At 36.5% G+C, this 19,670-nt stretch overlaps 1 protein-coding gene across 1 annotated transcript in view; it reads right to left on the bottom strand.

The window, feature by feature from the left end:
* Positions 1 to 5,198: 5,198 nt before the first annotated feature.
* LOC307142899 (protein NLRC3-like) overlaps positions 5,199 to 19,670 on the bottom strand; it is a 14,508-nt gene continuing 36 nt past the window's right edge. Inside the window, exons 1-9 of the mRNA XM_079844074.1 lie at positions 19,575 to 19,670; positions 12,030 to 12,154; positions 11,690 to 11,910; positions 11,557 to 11,593; positions 9,682 to 11,464; positions 9,248 to 9,595; positions 8,233 to 8,379; positions 8,049 to 8,095; positions 5,199 to 6,140 (exon numbers count right to left, since the gene is read on the bottom strand). The exon at positions 19,575 to 19,670 is cut by the window's right edge and continues 36 nt beyond it. Of these exons, the coding sequence (XP_079700200.1) occupies positions 5,590 to 6,140; positions 8,049 to 8,095; positions 8,233 to 8,379; positions 9,248 to 9,595; positions 9,682 to 11,464; positions 11,557 to 11,593; positions 11,690 to 11,910; positions 12,030 to 12,154; positions 19,575 to 19,651 (3,336 nt within the window). The 5' untranslated portion in view covers positions 19,652 to 19,670 and the 3' untranslated portion in view covers positions 5,199 to 5,589. The remainder of the gene's footprint in view (positions 6,141 to 8,048; positions 8,096 to 8,232; positions 8,380 to 9,247; positions 9,596 to 9,681; positions 11,465 to 11,556; positions 11,594 to 11,689; positions 11,911 to 12,029; positions 12,155 to 19,574) is intronic.

Raw genomic sequence — 19,670 nt, 5'->3', positions numbered from 1 at the left:
TAGAAAATATTACTAGTGGACTATTTCACAACCAAAGGAAATCTCTGGTAGGCCTTTGCCTTCTTCAGTCTTACCTTGGGGTGTTTTGTCTTTTTGAGACCAAGTCCTGGAAGCTGTAATGAAGTATAGATATATATTAATATATAGTTCATACACATGACAAGAAATAATGTATTTAAACACGTCAAAACAAACGAATACACATACTTACAAGATCGAAGTAGTACATTTAAGGCTTGCTGTTGCTCAGGTATAAAATGCTGTCGCGCTCGTTTAAAATGGCGGATATGCTTATCGTGAGATCTGGCAAAAGTTTTTGCGCGTTGCCAGTATTGGTCTCAGTGGGGCTTGTTGCCATCTAGCGGTTGAGAATTGTAATTGCATTTTTAATGAACTTAAAAAAAGCCTGTCGAATAATATCCTAGAATGTGTAGTATGTTAGTGACAGCAAAGCAATCAGGGGCGTAGTTTATGGGGGAGGGGGGGAGAAGGTAACCTCCCAATATTCAAATCCATCAGTTACACAACACATTAAAAAATGAATAAAAAAATAAAAACAGGCAGCATACCAACGCTAAATTGATGGGCTAAAAGCAGACTATACGTAGCCCGTCCAATTCAGGGCTAAATCGTGGCTATAGATAGACCATGTCATGAAATGCTTCTTGTCATTATTGACATTGCGAACATGATGGGATATCAACCATCTTATGCGCTATATCTGGCCAAAAACTACAATTAATCAGTTTTGACTTGTGACTATAAGTGGGCTACAAATAGCCGGTCTGTATAGGGGCTAAATCATGGCTACGCACAGCCTACGTATAGAACATGTGAAAGAAAATAAACTAAACACCTCGTAATCACTGTTGACTTTGCTTACATGATGGAATAACATGCATCTTGCCAGTTATTTTGGCCAAAACGACATGCATCCAAATTCAAGGTTATTTGGGCTAAAAGTGGGTTACGCATAGCCGGACTATATCGTGTATATAGTTAACCTAGACGGCGAAATGACGGCTATTGCTTGCTGGGCACCCACTGGCAGAAACATTAATCGATGCATATGGGAAGTTTGCCAACGAATCAATAGGATAGCAGTGGCGTCACTTTGCTTTGAAAAGTGGTGGGGACAGTGCCGCCGATCCCATTACGCGCATCACGCGCTGCGTAGGGCACCACAACAGCCCGGGAGTCTATGCCCAAGACCAACCTAAAAAATGGTTTGCATTCAAACAAAAATGTAGTAAGAAATATAATTTTTGCACTTTAATTTTTACTTATATATCCGTATCAATTTGACAAATAAAATTATAATATTGGCAGTCATTTGCCAATGGATCTTTGATTCAACCGATTGGCTCGTTTACTTAGAAGGCGGGACATTATTCATTACGCGTTGCAGTTTCTCCCATTCATAAGTAACCGCACCCGACCGTCTTTCATTATAGTATTTTGACTATATATGAGTTGCCAGTTCATGTGTGCTCATTTGTCTTGAAAAAATATCTGTAAGTTTGGCACATTTGGCTGCGTCATCCTCCAATGCCTTTCTTTTTTTTAAACTTGGCTTTTTCAGCTCCCCCTGGCATCTTTTTACTATCCATTTTATTCTTCCGCGATTAGCTTACTCTCCCCACATCATTAAATGACGGTTTTGTTTGTTTTATTTTCTCAATGGCAACGACCTGAGAACACGCGACGCACTTGAGTTTTAAGAGAGAGAGAGAGCGCGCGCTCTGACAACAGAAAGCGGCACTTTTTAATGCACGGTCTGATGCGCTGATTTAAATTCAAATCTAGTGTAATGTGCTGTGTTGTTATATCAGTCACACAGTAACTTAACACATAGACATACAGAGAAAACGAAGAGAAAGCAGCCGAGTCTGCCGGCCCAATTTATGAGCGGAAAGAGCGGCCCACCGGGAATTCTCCCGATTCTCCAGATGGCCACTCCGGGCCTGCATTCTATGTATTAAAAAGAAAGACGCTTTCAGCCTTACTCAACGGTCGTGGAAACAGGCCATGGGTTCAATCCATTCCCGGCGTTCTTATTTTGCTTCCGATGTATTAAATATACAGGCAATTAGTTTATGAAACCTTGATCAAAATTAAAATACAATTCACTTTTCATCATCAACATATAAAAATTAAAACAATAATATAATAGGCTAATATTTAAACATATAGCCTAACTATGAATCTAAATAGGTTACGTTTTGCATGTAGCCTTCTCCACTCCAAACGCTTCAAAAATATATATTTTTTATCAAACGCAAAGTTTTTAATTTCAAATTTAATTCCTAAATTCAGTTCATATTTCCAACAAACGAAATTCCGAGCCAAAATAACAAAGTGGTAAAAAAAAAAACTGCAAAAATGAAAAATATTAAATAATTCGCAGGCGCTTTGGTCGGCATGACTATAGGCTATAAGCAGCTATAAGACTCGCAATATGTCTGGAGACATGGAGGGGGGTCAGACATGATTTCTATTGAGTGTTGTTTTGCAGAAATAATTTCTTTAAAGTGAATTTTGTTTTCTATAAATTTTCATTTTAATTTTGATCAAAGTTTCATAAACTAATTGCCTGTATATTTAATACATAAGCAAAATAAGAACACCGGGAATGGATTGACGTGCATAACGAACCCACTGGCCTGTTTCCGCGGCCTTTGAGTAGCCTAATGCTGAAAGCTTCTTTGTTTTTAATACATTTCTAGAATATATGTATTACAGTATAGCATTCAATATATTACAGTAGGCCTGTTATGATATTTGTGCACCTGGGTCCGTAATTTCTAGGTTAAAGTTATGCCACTGATACTAACATGAGCGGTCCATGGCACCTGCTACCCGTAACGAAGTGGTAAAACTTTGAGTTACCACCATGCAAATTCAAACATTTCACTGGTCTCTGTATGTGGCAGCAATGCGTCACAATAACCTGGCGTATGTAACAGTCGATCATTCTTTACAGATGGCGCGGTATGTTTGGACAGAAGACGAGTTCTTTATTAAACTCATAAAAAACAATAGAATATAAAATGCCACAATTTATCAAGACCTTGAAGCAGATAAGAGAGAAACACCCAGAAACACCTCATGCCGCTCAAGTATAAGGGGCTTTCCTTGCCATCAGTGCTTGAATAACACACGCTTCTCCTTCCATTAATAATAATGGCGTGCGGTGGCTGGGATACACGTAAACCTAACAACATGCATAATACTTGGAATGACTTATCACGTGAGGAAAAAAATTGTTGTAGTCGCATAACATCAGTTAATGGAAACGCTGTCATTTCGCAATATTTTTTTTATTGACTATTAGGAAATATGGCAAAAGTTTTGTGCAAATCTGTAATGGAAAAAAAAGCTTCTGACCGGCGGAAAAATGTGTTAAATGAATGAATTACGATTTGTAGATCGTGCTTCTGGTTTAATACACACCTTCCACAATCTATTTTTCAATTACTTTTAAAAAGTGGTGGGGACAATATCAAGCCTGGCAAAAAGTGGTGGAGACATGTCCCACCCGTCCCACCCGTAAATTACGCCTATGGGATATAGCATAATAGTAGTAAATGCATCTGTCTCACACATGTCCCGCAAAATCACATCTGTCCTGCAACAGATCAATGGCCAGGTGCCCTTCCTCACAAAACTCATCATCTACAATTATACAAATACTGTTAGAATGTAAAATGGGTAAAATATCTCAGTACACGCATTGCAGTCAAAATAATCCTCTATGAGTGTTTAACATTTCAATCTTCAAACTGTAAAAGCGCGCCGACAGCAGTGGCCTACAGCAGGGGTTTTCAGACTGGGGTCCAGGGACCCTCAGGGGCCGAAAGGAGTGACAGGGGCCTCCATGAAAAAATAAATAAATAAATAAGTTATTGAATGTTAAATTAACATATGATAATTTAAAAAAAAAGTTATAAAATTAAAATAAATAAATGAGATTAAAATAAATATATGTGGAAAAGTCTAGAGTAAAACTGTGAATAGTATAATAATAATATTAGAGTTAAAACAAAAGTTTGAGAAATACCATGATATAAAAATAATAAGTAAAATAATTAATATTTTTATAATATATATTTTAATATAATAATATATATATATATATATATATATATATATATATATATATATATATATATATATATATATATATATATATATAAATACATGTGGAAAAGTCTAGAGTAAAACTGTAAAAATGTGAATACAATAATAATGATAATAATAATAATAAAATAAGTAAATAAATAAACTGGCTTAAATAAATGTGCAATATAGGCCTGATAATTATATATATATATATATATATCTCGCGCATGCGTCGTGGAGACACACACGGAAGACAAGAAGAGGTTGAATAAAGTCGTTATTTTGATTTTTTTTTTGCGCACAAAAACTATTGTCGTCGCATCGTAAAATTATTGTAGAGTCACTGTGGTGAGATGGACTTTGTAACAACGTTTTAAGTGCCTTTTATGGGTCTTGGGAGTTTAAATGTACTGAATGCCAATGGAGGCCTATCTGAAGCCTTTCTCAGCATCAGCTTTACACTAAAATATCTTCATTTGTGTCTGAAGATGAACGGAGGTCTGACGGGTGTCCAACCACATGAGGGTGAGTAATTAATGACAGAATTTTCATTTTTGGGTGAACTAACCCTTTAAGAAAGGAAGATGTGTTCTGAGTTTTGCCGACCGGATGCGGCGAAAGTTTAATCTATTAACTAGCTCCGCTTCCCCTTCTGTTGCTCTGATTGGTTTTAGCGCTATCCTATCGCGTGCAGGGGGAATCTGAAGACAAGCGTTTATCCCGCCCCTCGGATTGAGCCCTGCCCATGGTGTGTTCCCTGACCCAACATCTTGATGTGGCTCTGGCTTGTCAGGCTTTCTGCAATCAGGACAGAATCATCAGAGTATCGGCGTCTCTATAGTGACAGCTTTATTCTAAATCAACAAGCCAGACGCAACACAAACGACACATGAGCGACTGTACCACTGAATCATGAGCCGTATCTCAGCTGAGATTATTAGTTTGTGTTTTAGGATGAAAGTTATGAGCAGAACTGACCGTATTTTCACTGTAGTTCCAGTCTTAACGGAGAGTATACTAATCACAGTATATTAGAATGAGATTAGAAGAAACAGTCCAATAAATAGAAACCGCATCAGATGCAATTCATGTCTTTATTTGTGATTAAATGAATCTGGCTTAGAAACATACACAACAGTGTTCAGTAAAACAGTGATGCAGTACATGATTGATTACAGTGTCTTAATAATCTCAGTTTATTTCTGCTGGAGACCCACGTAGGAGTGGATGTTCTCGTGATCTTGCGTAACATTTTACATTTATGCATTTAGCAGACGCTTTTATCCAAAGCGACTTACAACTGGGGAGTACAGGAAGCGATCCATCATGAAGAGTTGAATAAACACAAAAAGTGCCTGAAATAAGTCGGTGTACACTGCTCAGTCCAGCACAGGCTAGAGTAGGGAGGGAAAAGGTTCCCTAAAAGTTCTCTAAAGGTCATTCCTGTCTGGAGCACAAACAGAGCTTCTACATGTCGTTACAGTGATTCTTGTCTAATAGAACAGCTGAGCAGCCTGGCTCCTGAATCCTGAATGCAGCAAAAAGGTCCTGGTCCTGAGGAAAAACTGCATCAAACATGTGCAAGAGTTTAACCTGTGGGCTCAAACTATAGAAGCAAAGAGAACCCGCCTCCCGGTCCAGGAACACGCAGAGTTTCCTGATGGACTTGGCTTGAACTGATACAATTTTCTTGTTGCGATAAGCCACACATACATTATCTGAGCAACGTAAACTCCATGACATCTCATTGTGTCCCAAACAGACTCGATCACTCGCTCCCTTCCTCTTGATTCCCCCACAGGCCACTCCCACCTGTATTTCTCGGCCAATCACATCCACCGCAAAGAAGCAGCGTTCTGACAGCGGCGGGCGGCACAGGACCTGGTTGCACATGTCAAATCTCCTATCATTAACAGGAAGCTGCTGTTTTTCCCTCTGATGAGTGGCCACAGTGTTGTTCTCGCTCAGATGGAGGTGTTCGTTAGCCGTCTGAGGGTCAAAGGTGAGCGTGACAGCATCTAAAATCAGATTTACGAAATTAGCAGTAACACTTATGAAGCGCTTTCCGTCAGCATATGCATGTGGGACATAATATACTGAGGGTCAAAACTCTTTCCCTGCTGCTCTTTCCATCATTTATGAGACAACACTTCCCTGCCACTGACGGAAATTTCAGTCTTTCAGTGTTTTCACTGCAGTGTTGTGCCAGTTCACAGCTTTTCTGAACTAGTTCAAGTTCAGTTCATACATGCTCAAAGTGAACAGTTCACGTTCAAAGTTCACAATTTTAATTCTGAACTAGTTCAAAGTTCAGTTCATTTTACTTTTTTCGTGAGATATTCAAATAAATACTTTTTTTCACACTACGAGCTAGAAATCACTATACGTTCTTTGAAGCTGCTCATTGTAGACATTTGCTCATCATGACACTGCAATTGTGGGTTTCTTACCAGGTGATGAAACTTGCAGCAGTACAGACAAGGTAGACCAGTTCTATACTTAGTGCAATGAAATCTACCAGCATTTAATTAAAAAAAGAATATATAATATGAAATATGTATATATTATTTGATATATATGATATTATATATACATTTCCCTTTCCTCCCTTATGACCCTCGAGGGCGTGCATATATGCATTTACACTGGATGATTGTTTTAACTCAATGTGCCGTTTCAAATTCGAGAAGGACGTTGTTGATCTCCTAACTTGTTTTTGCTGCGCAGGTGGACATATCTTACACAGAAAGGTAAGATTTTTGCCGTCGGGGTCTTGGTTTGCAAGAGTGTAAAATTGTTTTAAATGTTCATAAGGAGAATCGGTGTCCGTCTCCGTGCCATCACTTCCACTAGCCATTTTTTTTTTTAATTGCAGCGCTTTCTCTCACTCTCGTCTTTGGTCTGTCTCTCTCTCTCTCTCTCTCTCTCTCTCTCTCTCTCGCTCCTCTAGCCCTCCGCGCTCTCGTCGTTGCCTGCTACGCGGCGTTGCTATGCCTACCCCGCTCTGCTGCAATTCATCACGGGTAACGTTGTGCGGAAGCCAGTATGCTATTCAACTATTCTCAGCCGGACACTACGTTGCCCGCAATGCATTGCGCACACAATGTCAAAACCATTTCTGTCTGGTGATACATGATTTAAGCGGCACCCGCGGGAATACAGGAGGGAGGAACTTTCTCTCGTTGCGTTTCAAAAGAGAAAACAGATGTCACTCAGTTTTCAATGGAAAACAAATTCCAACGTTCATTTACAGTGATGTCTGCCGTTCATGACACATAATGTGAACTAATTCACGTTCAAGTTCTTTATTAAAAAATGTGTTGCGTTCAGTTCAACGTTCACGAAAAAATGAGCGTGTTCAATGAACGCGTTCTTTTGAACTCGTTCACGCACAACACTGTTTCACTGCTATACAGTAGGGGGCGCTATTACGCATCTTTTCTTTGCTCAAAATGTAGCTGAAACCCACACACGTGTTGATAAATAAAAGAATGCACTAAGCTAGAATAAAATGGTTCTTTTGTTTAAAAGCAGATGATTGTTTCTTTCATTTTGATATATTGTATTTTCAGATATTTATACAACAAAATATTCTGTGGGCCATGAAAGTTTTGTGAAAATGATCAGAAATGCTAGCAATGGCTGGCAACTTTTTTCAAAAACACTGGCAGAAAAAGAGTTAAAATCACTTGAGATGGAATACAGCATTTTGATAATTCTTTCATAATTACACTGGCAGGTCTTTATGAGTTCATGCTAATTTAGAGAAACACATTAAATATCTGCATGTCTATAAACATTTTAAAATGAAATAGAAAATGTGTTAAAAATGGCAAAGCAGTTACAGCATCGAAGAATACACATTCAATATTAGCCTACAATCTTTACAGTGATTTGAGAACATCCATGAGCATGTTTAAACTCACATTTGTAGAGTCCTGGTTGGTGACCGCAGACTCCCCCAGTGGAAATTCTAGTCAGAGAAGAGTGTTAAGATTACAATCACTCCATTATACTTATTTAAGCACATTTTAAACATGAATATTATACTCCAATACTGGATGACTGTACTCTATAAAAGTTTGTAATTTGGGGCACAAGTCATGCTACCTCAGTGATGGCAGCTCATCCTTTAGAGCGTCTTGTCCGATGTTTCCAAGATGATTATACCGCAGATCCAGCTCTCTCAGACATGAAGGATTGGCTTTCAAAGACGACACCAACTCATGAACTCCTTCAATTTGACAGCCTGAAAGTCTATAAAGCAAAAGCAGTTTTTCATTAAGATAATTTTTTCATTCAAGTCTTGTCAATTTTAAACACTTCAAGTGCAGGACGATGCAAAAGAGAACTCTCTCAACCAAATGGAGTATCTTGGTGAGTCTCCTCGTAAACACAGTTGGTTATGTTAGGGCTGGACGATATGACTTTAAAATCTAAATCTTGATTAATTGAACATTTTACCTCAGTTACGATTAATGAACGATTATTTATTTTTTTGCTTTGTTTTTTCCCCACCTGTAAAAATGCTCAACTATTAAAATGTGTAATTTGTTTTTCTAATGAAAGATTAGATTTCTTAACTTCGTCATTTTAAAATAGTTGATGGAAACTAACTTTGATGTGAAGCCCGAACCTTGAACTCGAACCCTTGTGCAGAGCTATGGCAGATGCCATGGTGCTGCCCACAGTGCTAGTTAAAATTACGAAATAGCATTAATTGTCCAGCTTTAAGTGAAAGCAAACAGTCGAGAAAGAAAATGCTTGTCTATAATAGATCCATGCATGAGGTCTTAAAGTGACCGCAAATCTGCTGTTTGTTCATTTGATCTGATCATTATTTATTTTTTCTTACTTTATTACTGACTGTTTACATGTCTTTAATAATGTTTGAAACTTATATTAGTTAAGCTAGTAGATTTTGCCTTGATATTGAATTCAAGTATTGTGAAATTTCACTGGTATCTAAAAATTTGATGGCATAACCTTATTTAAAAGTTTACTTGGGTCGAAAACAATGAAAACAATAATTAATTTTAGTTATATGGTGGGGCCAAATGAGAATGTGAACCACTGGGCCAGTAGAACAAATCCTAAGCGCTGAGCCCTGGTTAGTTTGACTTACTTCAGAACTTCAAGGTGACATTTATTGATTTGCAGTGCATATGAGAGAATCTTCACTCCTGAATCTCCTATAGGATTGTCACTGAGGTCCAGCCCTCTCAGATTCGTGTTTTCTCCTAAAAGCACATCCCTGATCAGCTCCATGTCCTGACTCTTGAGGTCATTATGGCTGAGGTTTAGGGTCTGAATCTGGCAGTTGGGATCATGGAGCGCAGTGGAAAGCTGGACCAGCACGGACCGTCCTGGAGAATTGTGGCTCAGATCAAGATGAGTCAGGAGAGAGTTTGGTGACCTCAGGTAACCCGTCAGGTTCTCACAGTGCTGCTCTGTAAACCCACTTCCTTTGAGCCTGTCAGCATTCAAACTAACATTCAGCTTTGACCAAGAACATTATACGATATATTATACAGACATTTACAGCATCTTAATACTTACAGAACCCGTTTGAAGCACATGATGGCAGGGGAGAATCTCTGAAACCCTTCCAAAGTGATGTTGTATTTCCTGAGGTCAAACTCATTGTGCTTCATATTTGACATCCTAAACTGGAAAGCCAGAAGTGTGCACTGGAACAGTGTGAGAGGTTCTTTGGACCGTGAGCGTTCAAGATCTCGCATCTCCTGCAAAAATGACGTGTCCTTGAGCTCAACAAGGCCACGAACAAGACTAATGCATCTCTCAGAGGACAGACCTTTCCTCTTCAAAAACCTAATGTATCTGGTCACCTTTTTGTGACCGTCTGAACAACTGGCCCCTAATGGAGGCAGGAGTCCTTCAAGTATACATCGGCTGGAATCGCAAGAAATCCCAAAGACAAAACAGATGAAAAGATCTAAGTGTCCATTTTCACTTTTCAAGGCCACATCGACCACATCTTTGAGAAATTCAGATAAATTAGACTTCTGCCTCTTTTTAGTGGTCTCTAGATTCAGGGAGTCTTGATTTCCTGATAGAAATGTGTGAAACGCAAACAAGGCGGCAAAGAATTCCTGGACATTGAGATGGACGAAGGTAAAATGTCTTGTCCTGTAAATTCCGCATTTGTACTCTGTGACACAGGTAATGACACCAGGATATTGATGTGCTTCATCAACAGTGATATTATACTTCATCAAGTCTTCTTCGCTAAACATGAATTTCTTTTCCTTCAGCTGCCAGTATGCCAGCTCTGCCAGTTTCATAATCAGTTCATTGTGCTGCATGAGAGCGTCTCGTTGTGACAGTTCTTCCCCTTGATATTTCTTGTGGCTCAACCCAGTCTGAATGAGCAGATAGTGGATGTACATTTCTGTCATATTTGAGGGCATGTTCCCATCCTTATTTTGTCCTGTAATTATGTCTTTAAGAACAACCACTGAAATCCAACAAAACAGAGGTATGTGGCACAATATCCACAGGCTCTTTTGAGACTTTAGGTGGCAGGTGATGTCTTCGGTTAGCTCTGGGTCCTCAAGTTGCCTCTTGAAGTACTCCTCCTTCTGCTCGTCTCTGAATCCTCTAATCTGTGTGATGTATCCATTTAAGAAGATCTCACTCGGAAGCTGTCCGGCTGCGACGGGCCGGCTGGTGATCCACAGGTGAGCGGATGGAAGCAGTTTTCCTCGTAGAAGGTTTACTAGAAGGACATCCACTGTGGCTTCTTCAGTTACATCTGACAAAAGGCAGCTTTGAAAGTCCAAAGGCTTTTTATATTCATCCAGACCATCTAAGATGAACAGAACTTTCCTATCACAGATCCATTCAGAGATCTGTCTCGCCTCATTAAACTCTGGGTAAAAGACACAAAGCAAGTCAAAAAGACTATTTTCTCCTTCGAGCAAGTTCAGCTCTCGGAATGGGAGCAGAAACACAAGCTCTAGATCTTGATTGGCTTCTCCGCTCGCCCAGTCGAGGACAAACTTCTGAACAGTTATCGTTTTCCCAATTCCAGCAATTCCTTTGGTTAAAACGGTCTTCATGTTTCTATTTTCATCTGTGGGCGGCTTAAGGATTTCATTGTAGTTTATGACTCTCTGGGCTGATGTGTTTAAATCATGCGTCGTCTCGATCTGCCAGATCTCATGTTCTCTATTGACGGGGTCAGACTCGTCATTGTTGATAAACAGTTCAGTGTATATCTTGTTTAGAGAGACTGACTGCTGTGCACTTCCCTCCAAAGTCCTCTCAGCCTCACACTGCATTCTTGATTTCATCTTATTCTTCACATTCTGAAGAATTTCTAAAAATCAGGACAGGACAGTTGGAAAAGGTTATTAATAACAGGAGCATCACGCTTATGAATGCACAGTTTTCTACAACAAAAGATCTTACCAGATTGGTTTACCGGGGTAGAGTGAGACACCTGTGGCTGAAAAACAATAACAAATACTCATACATAAATATATATAAAATACACAAACTATTTCTTAAATGAGCAACCGTTTTTAATTCATCAGACACTCACCACATGTAGGGTCATGTAAACACCACCAGCTATGTTGTTTCCTACCATGTTTGGAGTAAATATTGATCCACCATTCTTCTGGTCAATATTCTGGTTTAAGTTCTGACTCGATGGTTGCCCGAGTAATGCAGAATTATTATTATTATTATGCTGTTGTTGTGGAAGGTTGTTCGGCTGTTGAAGTGCCATGTTTCCAGGATGTGTTTGAACACTATCACCATCTGTTTTAAAGATAAATAATTGAATACATAACCAAAACAGTGTAAATATTATAGTAAAGCTTATTGAAGATTGAGAAGCATGTAGTCTAACAATAAAGTACATTATAAATGTTTCCTACTTTTGGCATGCTTTTTTCCGATTTTTTTCAGTATGGACTTAACCATTTTGAATGCTTTTTTCTCTCCACATTTCTTCTGTAGTTCCATTAGGGTGTCTTCCAAACTCCCTGTTGTTCTTCTCCAGCTGTGTTAAGCAAATATAAACAGTTATAAGAATATAGTGTATGTACAATAGCAATAATTATATCCAAAATAAAGCTTGGTCATTGGTTGTTAGGGTTAGATACACCTTAATTTATTATACATAAGACCCAAGTTCAAAAATTTGCTGTTTCAAAGTCCAGATAAGATCATAAATATGGCAACAAATTGCAATGTTGTATTGCAACGATCAAATCTCTCTAAAAAAAAATTTCTTTTTGAAAGTTGTGAAAACACTTTAGTAGAAGTTTTCTTTTGCTATTTGAACAAGATGGAACACAAAAATCTATTTAATGTAGTCTGTCATTCACCGATATAGAAGTTTAGCCAACTATGACATCTTCCGAACTGCAGTTTCTCCCATTCATAAGTAATGGGAGTGAACTGTCTTTCTGTCTATAGTCTTTGGCTAAACTCTGCAGGACAGTGGCCCTCCAGGACCAAGTTTTGGACACCACTAGTTTAGAGCGTTTTTCCTCAGTAAAACTAGGGATGCACCAAATGTTCGGCAACTGAAATTATTCGGAAAATGGCGAAAAAAATAAGTGAAAAGACCAAATAAATTTAACCGAACAATGACATTTTTGATGATGCGATCAAATATAGCAACCAGTGAGAGGCGCGCACGCTTCTGAATGCAGCAAACATGTCGAGTATGGAAGCATTAAAGTGTCTGAGATAGACGCAGAAATGGCCGTCTGCAGACACTAAGCACCATTAAATGAGAGCAAGAGCACCCTCAGTTGATTCTGTATATTGGCTTTTTTTCCGTTTTTGCTTCAAACTGATATGCCTACTCATTCACAAAAAAATATATTGATTTAAATTTTTTTTGTAAGACACTTTTTCTTTACAAAGCCCATATGCGAAGAGGCGTGAATGATCATGAATGCTGTGATTTACACCTGAGGAGACAATAGAACCCATAATGAACTGCCTAAGGAATGAACCTTTGAGCTACAAGAATATGATGGCAAAACAGGACAAAAGGAAAATACTTTTTTGTAGTTTATTTAGAATATAGTTAATATAAAGTGAGAGCCAAAGGCACATGACAAAGACCTACTATATTTTAATAGAAAGTTACTAGAAAGCTTTGTCCCAGAGGATTGCGTGCAGCGTAACAAACTTTGGCCACTTGTTGAGAAAGCCCTCGCTTACTTTGTTGGTCCAAAGGCATTCGTTGATGGCAAAGAACTTCAGGTGCAACAGGACAAGGAGATCACTTAATGATTTGAGCTTGATTTATGCTGCTACTGATACTGCATGTTTAGTGACTGTTCTTCAAAACGCTTGCTTGAAGTCACCTTGAGGATCATCCGCAGATTTGCATCTTTTTTCCTTCCTGAATGACCCCAACCTTGTTTATTTACAAGTATTATTTTTTACTTATTTACAGGACGTCATGGACTGACTCGCTCGTTACAGTTCTGGTGTCAAACTTATCTAATGTTTCCTATTCTATTCCCCATTTCCATTTCTGTTTGCTCAATTAACGCAACGTAATGACGTCAAGTGTAAAGCTATTTTTCCATATGCTAATCTCTTAGTACGGATTTTTGTTTTATACAGGAGTCACATGCAAACTCTAGCGATTTTAAGGTTTGGAAATCACAATGAGATGTTTTCTTCAAATGGTTGTAATCTTTCAGTAGGAGTCTATCCTTTTTCTCCATCTGGAACAACCAAAATATTAGATATTAGGGATGCACCGAAATGAAAATTCTTGATTCACTTGACCAAAAACCGAAACTGGCTTTAAAAAAAAAAATTATAATAATTTCTTATTTTTAATTAGTTTTTTGTATAACTGTATTATTATTAGTCTTTTTTAATTTAGTAATTTTTACTGAATCTGAATTTAAACAAAAATACAAGCAAAAATGTTTGTGTTTTTTGTAACACAAAAATTGAAATAAAAATAGGCCTATATTAAAATAAAATAAAATATCAATATATCACTATAATATTCTTCATTCTTCAACAGAATCAGATACACTGTAAAAATGTAAGGCCTCTCCAATTCAAAATTTTCTAGTGACTGATCACATCTACATTTTTCAATTGGCCAAACTGAATTTCTGTGAATTGAATTGTATCCATTGTGGCAACAGTCTGTCCAACATGGGCTCAATTAGAAATAATATGTTGAGCCAATGGAAAAATTTAATAAAAAAAAAACAATTTCAAGCCTCTCCAATTAAAACATTTCTAGTGACTGATCACATCTAAATTTTTCAGTTGGCCAAATTGAATTTCTGTAAACTGATACACTGTAAAAACTAATTTGTTCAATTTACTTAATTCAATTGTACAAACTTGTTGCCTTAATTCAAAGTAAGCATTACTTAACTGCATTAAGTTGTTCTTACTTAAACCGTTTAAGTTGTGTCAACTTAATTCTATCTGGGATCTGAGGAAGTGTACCCCCAGAGTGCATTGTGGCATGAATAAATTAATTGCTTTATTTTACTATTTGTCTTTTGTCAGTATAACCACAATAACGACAGCAAATAAAATAGTAAAGGTCTTACTAATAATACAAAAATTAAACAAAACTTGTTACCATTGTTGTGTTTTGCATGCTGAATGTTGAAGTCTGTGTGTGACTCACTCAAGCATGGTCAATTGCTATTGTCACAAATATAGAGGAATAATATCAACCCAATTAAAAAGGTTATGCCATAAATATTAGCAAAAAAAAGTTCAAAAGATCATTATTTGACATGAAATATAGTTATGTTATATATCATTAATGGACAAATATATATATATATACATATATATATATATATATACAACTATGATTTCTTGTTGCTTTGCTGCATTAATAGGAAGTTAATTACCATAATATGAATGAAGTTGCAAGTGCCCAACCAAAGGGAACACTAATCACAATTATGGTGAGAGGAAGTTGGAGGAAATGAGTGAAAAGTCTATAAAACATTGCCCCGCCTCAAAAACACTTTGCCCGCCCGCTTGTTTTTTTGCTATGACCAAATGGTACTCAAACCAGTCAAGTAATGTTTACTTGAGTTTTCTAAGTAACGAAGGCATAGCATGCAAATAGTTCAGATTACTTAATTGTTTTAAGTAAGAACAACTGTTGGATTTTACAGTGTACAATTTAATTCACAGAAATTCAAAATGTTAAATTGGAAAAATGTTTTACAGTGAAACTGTGAGGTTGGTCCAATTAAATATTTTAAATTATAGTAAGAATTGTTTATTTCTCACTGTCCCAAAAGACAAAAATGACTAAAAACATAAATATATTAAGCAAAATACAGAACACAGACAGCAGGTTTGACATTTTATCACATTACTTTATTAACAAGTCAATTCCAACATAGGATATTTGGTGAAAATTCCTTATTTTCAATAAGGAAAAACTCTGAATATTCAAGAAGTCTCTGCATAACAGGATGTGGTGAAGAAAATGTGGCACTGCATAGGCTAAAAACCTGCAAATAAAAATAAAAACTAACAGTAATGACAAAATTCCCCTGCATCACATCTGGCAAGAGACAGAACAGAAGTTCTTCATAATATAATGAGGATGAGACGAATGGATGGACGAATAAGAAAATCATGAGCTTGACGTGTTTGATATTAAAAGGCAATAAATTCAGCCCTGAAAGAGGCCGACGTGGTCGCATATGGCGCACATATCACACAAATTACTTAAATGACTTATTACCTATTATTTTAGACATAGAACACATGAGGAAAATAAAACTATTGGCTACCATTAGATAATTATGTGGTAACCGAGAACACACTCATGAAACCAGTGAATGCATGAACTCGTGATTATACAAAATGTCTTTTAAACTTCATACCGGGTCATGAAGCAAAACTCTGGAGAATAATGTCAATACTCACCAATGTCTTGTGGCGATGAATATCTCTCTATTCTCTTGGGAATGTTTGTTTCGGTCTTCAGCACCGGCTGGTTCGGCTCCGCTCGCGCTCCCGCGCTCCACTTTTGAAATCTCCACACGAACGGTTTTCTTCAGGCACATGTTGCGCATGCGTATACAGTTTTTCAGACGTAGGACTTGTTCATCCAACATGGATTTTTCACTTCGATTTCATAGATTGACTGAGCACAATTAACCCTCTGGGGCTCTTCGGTCATTTCTGACCCAAATTTAAAAAAATAAAAACTGTAAAAAATCGTAGCTTCATCGGAACGGTCCGAAACTTGGTGACTTTATTGGTACTTGGTATATGAACACCTAAAAAAAATTGGGGACAGGATTTAAAAAGTCTACGTGGTCGTAAAAAAAATTGTCACACTCAGGACCTTCTGGTCAAAAATGACCCCTATAGGAAATTAATGGGAAATTGGCAAAAATATGAAAATACAGCGTTTTTTTTGCATACAATCTACAAATCAGCCAGGATGCAGAAAAAAAAGACTCAACAGTGAAGATCTCTAAAACATCAAGATTAGATTAGATTAGATTCAACTTTATTGTCATTACACAAGTACAAGTACAAGGCAACGAAATGCAGTTTAGGTCTAACCAGAAGTGCAATAGCAGCAAGTGCAGGATATACAATGGATGCGTAAGTGCAGGACATGGATATGTACTGAATATGTATAAATATGTATAAATAGAGAGACGTTATTACTATAAACAGAACTGAATTTACAGGTGAATATGTACAGTGAATAAATATACAGATGGCTATTACTATAAAAAGAATTTACAGGTGAATATGTACTATGAATACAATATACAGATGGCTATTACTATAATCAGAATTTTACAGATAGAGGTATACAATAATATGTTAGGCTAATATGAGGAATAGCAGTGGATTAGGGTAGTGCAATAAATTATGGACAGAGCTATCCGGAAAAAAAAAAAAAGTGTAAAGTGCAGTGGAAAGTGGTTGCATATTACATTTAGAAGTACAGTGCAAAAATGCAAATGTAAACATTGGTAGAGTGCAAAACAGACAAAAAAACTCACACACACACACACACAAAAACACAATTAGCTTTTTGGAATGGCACACGTTGATTTGTGTGTGCGTGTGTTTTTGTGTGTATAAGTGTGTGTGTGTGTGTGAGTTTTTTTGTCTGTTTTGCACTCTTGATGTTTTAGAGATTCACCCCTTCACTGTTGAGTCCTTTTTTCTGCATCCTGGCTGATTTGTAGATTGTATGCACAAAAAAACTATTTCCCATTAATTTCCTATGGGGGTCATTTTTGACCTGAAGGTCCTGAGTGTGACTTTTTTTTTACGACCACTTAGACTTTTCAAATCCTGTCCCCAATTTGTTTGTGTGTTCATATACCAAGTACCAATAAAGTCACCAAGTTTCGGACCATTCCGATGAAGCTACGATTTTTTACATTTATTTTATAAAATGCAAGATCCACTATTGTGGTAAAAATTTGCTATTGCGTGATAAAAATGCTCAATGTGTCCACCGGATGGCACCATCTCATTAAAAAAATTGCTTTGATGAGGCCTAGGCTTGACTCTAAAATGAAATACAGCTTTAATAAAAAAACACACACACATTTTATATATATATATATATATATATATATATATATATATATATATATATATATATATATATATATATATATTTTTTTTTTTTTTTTTTTTATTATATTTAATGGGAAAAAAATGGGTCATAATTATTGCATAAATATTAATTATAAATCATAAAATTCTCTCAAAACACCCAAAAAAGAAAAGAACAATTTTATTGAAAAAAAATATATTTCATTGATTTTACTCAAATCTGTTTTATCTTAATCCCGCCCTCCAGGTCATTTTTGACCCGAAGGTCCTGAGTGTGACCCATAAATGAAGAACCCCAGAGGGTTAAATATGTTCTGTGAATATACAATTTTAACTTTGAGTGAAGACCTTAAAGCTATGATTAGTACAATGCATCTTTTTGCATGGGGATAATTATTTGGAAGTCATTTGTTATGTAATAATTATTACAATATGTAATGATCAATTTTCACAATTCCCCCCCCAATTTTTTTTTTATAGTGTATAACAAATTTAATTTTTGACTAATTATCAAAATAAAGTATAGTCCTAGAAAGCTATTATTGTCAGAGCATGTGAGCTGATAGCGAGAAGCGGGTCAGAAGGGAGAAGAGCAAACTTTTCGGCAAACTCATATTTTTTTACCTTTTTTCTCTTTCAGCCAATAATTTTGAGACTGAAAATTCGGTGCATCCCTATTTAGATATAGAAATAAATCTTTTTTTTTTATTTTTATAATTGGTTTGATAAAGATAAACTTTAAGTGAATCAACTTTTAGATGACGGGTGTCTTGCTATGCCATTGTTTATGGTGCGATTCCTGATTGTGTCATTTAATTTAATGATATAATATGGGGAGATTGAGTGTACTGCAAAATATTTTGGGTTGACTTTTCAAACTTTGTTAAAAGCTATCTATCGTCAAACTTTTGTATAAGCCAAAAAAAAAGTTTTTTGGTGACTATGAAATTAGACCCATATCATTTTAAATTTGTACTTAATTTACTAATTTTTCTTGCAAAATTTTATTTTCACAAATGTACATTTTCAAAGAGAAAATGAAAAGAGTTTGATATGCATCTAAACTCCTTGAGGAAATTTCTCGATTGTTTACACATTTTCTGAAAGCATGCCTCATACTCTCAGAACAATACACACACATCCAAAAACACACACACAATGGGCAAAACCCCTCAATTCTCCTGCAAAATGAAACTTTACATTCAAAACAATGTTATTTCTTCTCAAAATGTTATTGTTTCCAAATGACACAGACAAGCCATCATATGAATAGACATTTATATGAACCAGTTGAACACTGATGATCAGTGTAAAACACTTCTTCAACATTCATTATAATGACTTAGGTCTTATTTTTGGTTCATTGTTACACTTACAACACACAGTACACACATAAGTGTGTTGTAAAATATTTGAGAATATTGTTTTTTATACTCAGAACACACAAATACACAGTAACAAATATATTTTATTTTTCCCATAAAAACAATGTGCAGTGTACATCCCAAATAACACAAAGTTGCACATACAATGGTCAACAACAACAGAAGAATGTAATGTACAGTTACAGCAACAACAAAACAAAAAAAGCAGTTGAGTGTAAAGCGGGAATTGTGCTTGTAGTTTAGCAGAATTGGTACAGCGGTGCATTAGTTACATGTTGTGGTCATTGTGTCTCAAGTATTTGTGTGTAAACAATTGAGAAAAACTAATATTCCTTGTAGTTTTGTCTTTTGTTTTGTAACCCTCATTATTGACTATTGCCTCATTATTACTATGTTTGTATGTGTTATTGTTGTTGTGTATGTATGTATGTATGTATAATCGTTTTGTAATCAAATAACATTTACCTGTTCATGATCTTGTTGAGTTTATTGTGTAATAAACAGCGAGTCTTCTCACTCAGACCTTTCAGAATCAGATCCATCGCCGCTGTTGTTCGTGAC

The sequence above is a fragment of the Gobio gobio genome (assembly GCF_949357685.1).
Source record: "Gobio gobio genome assembly, chromosome: 19".
Lineage (NCBI taxonomy): Eukaryota > Metazoa > Chordata > Actinopteri > Cypriniformes > Gobionidae > Gobio > Gobio gobio.
The sequence above is the reverse complement of the archived record's forward strand: the minus strand, read 5'-3'. Positions and strand labels throughout refer to the sequence as shown.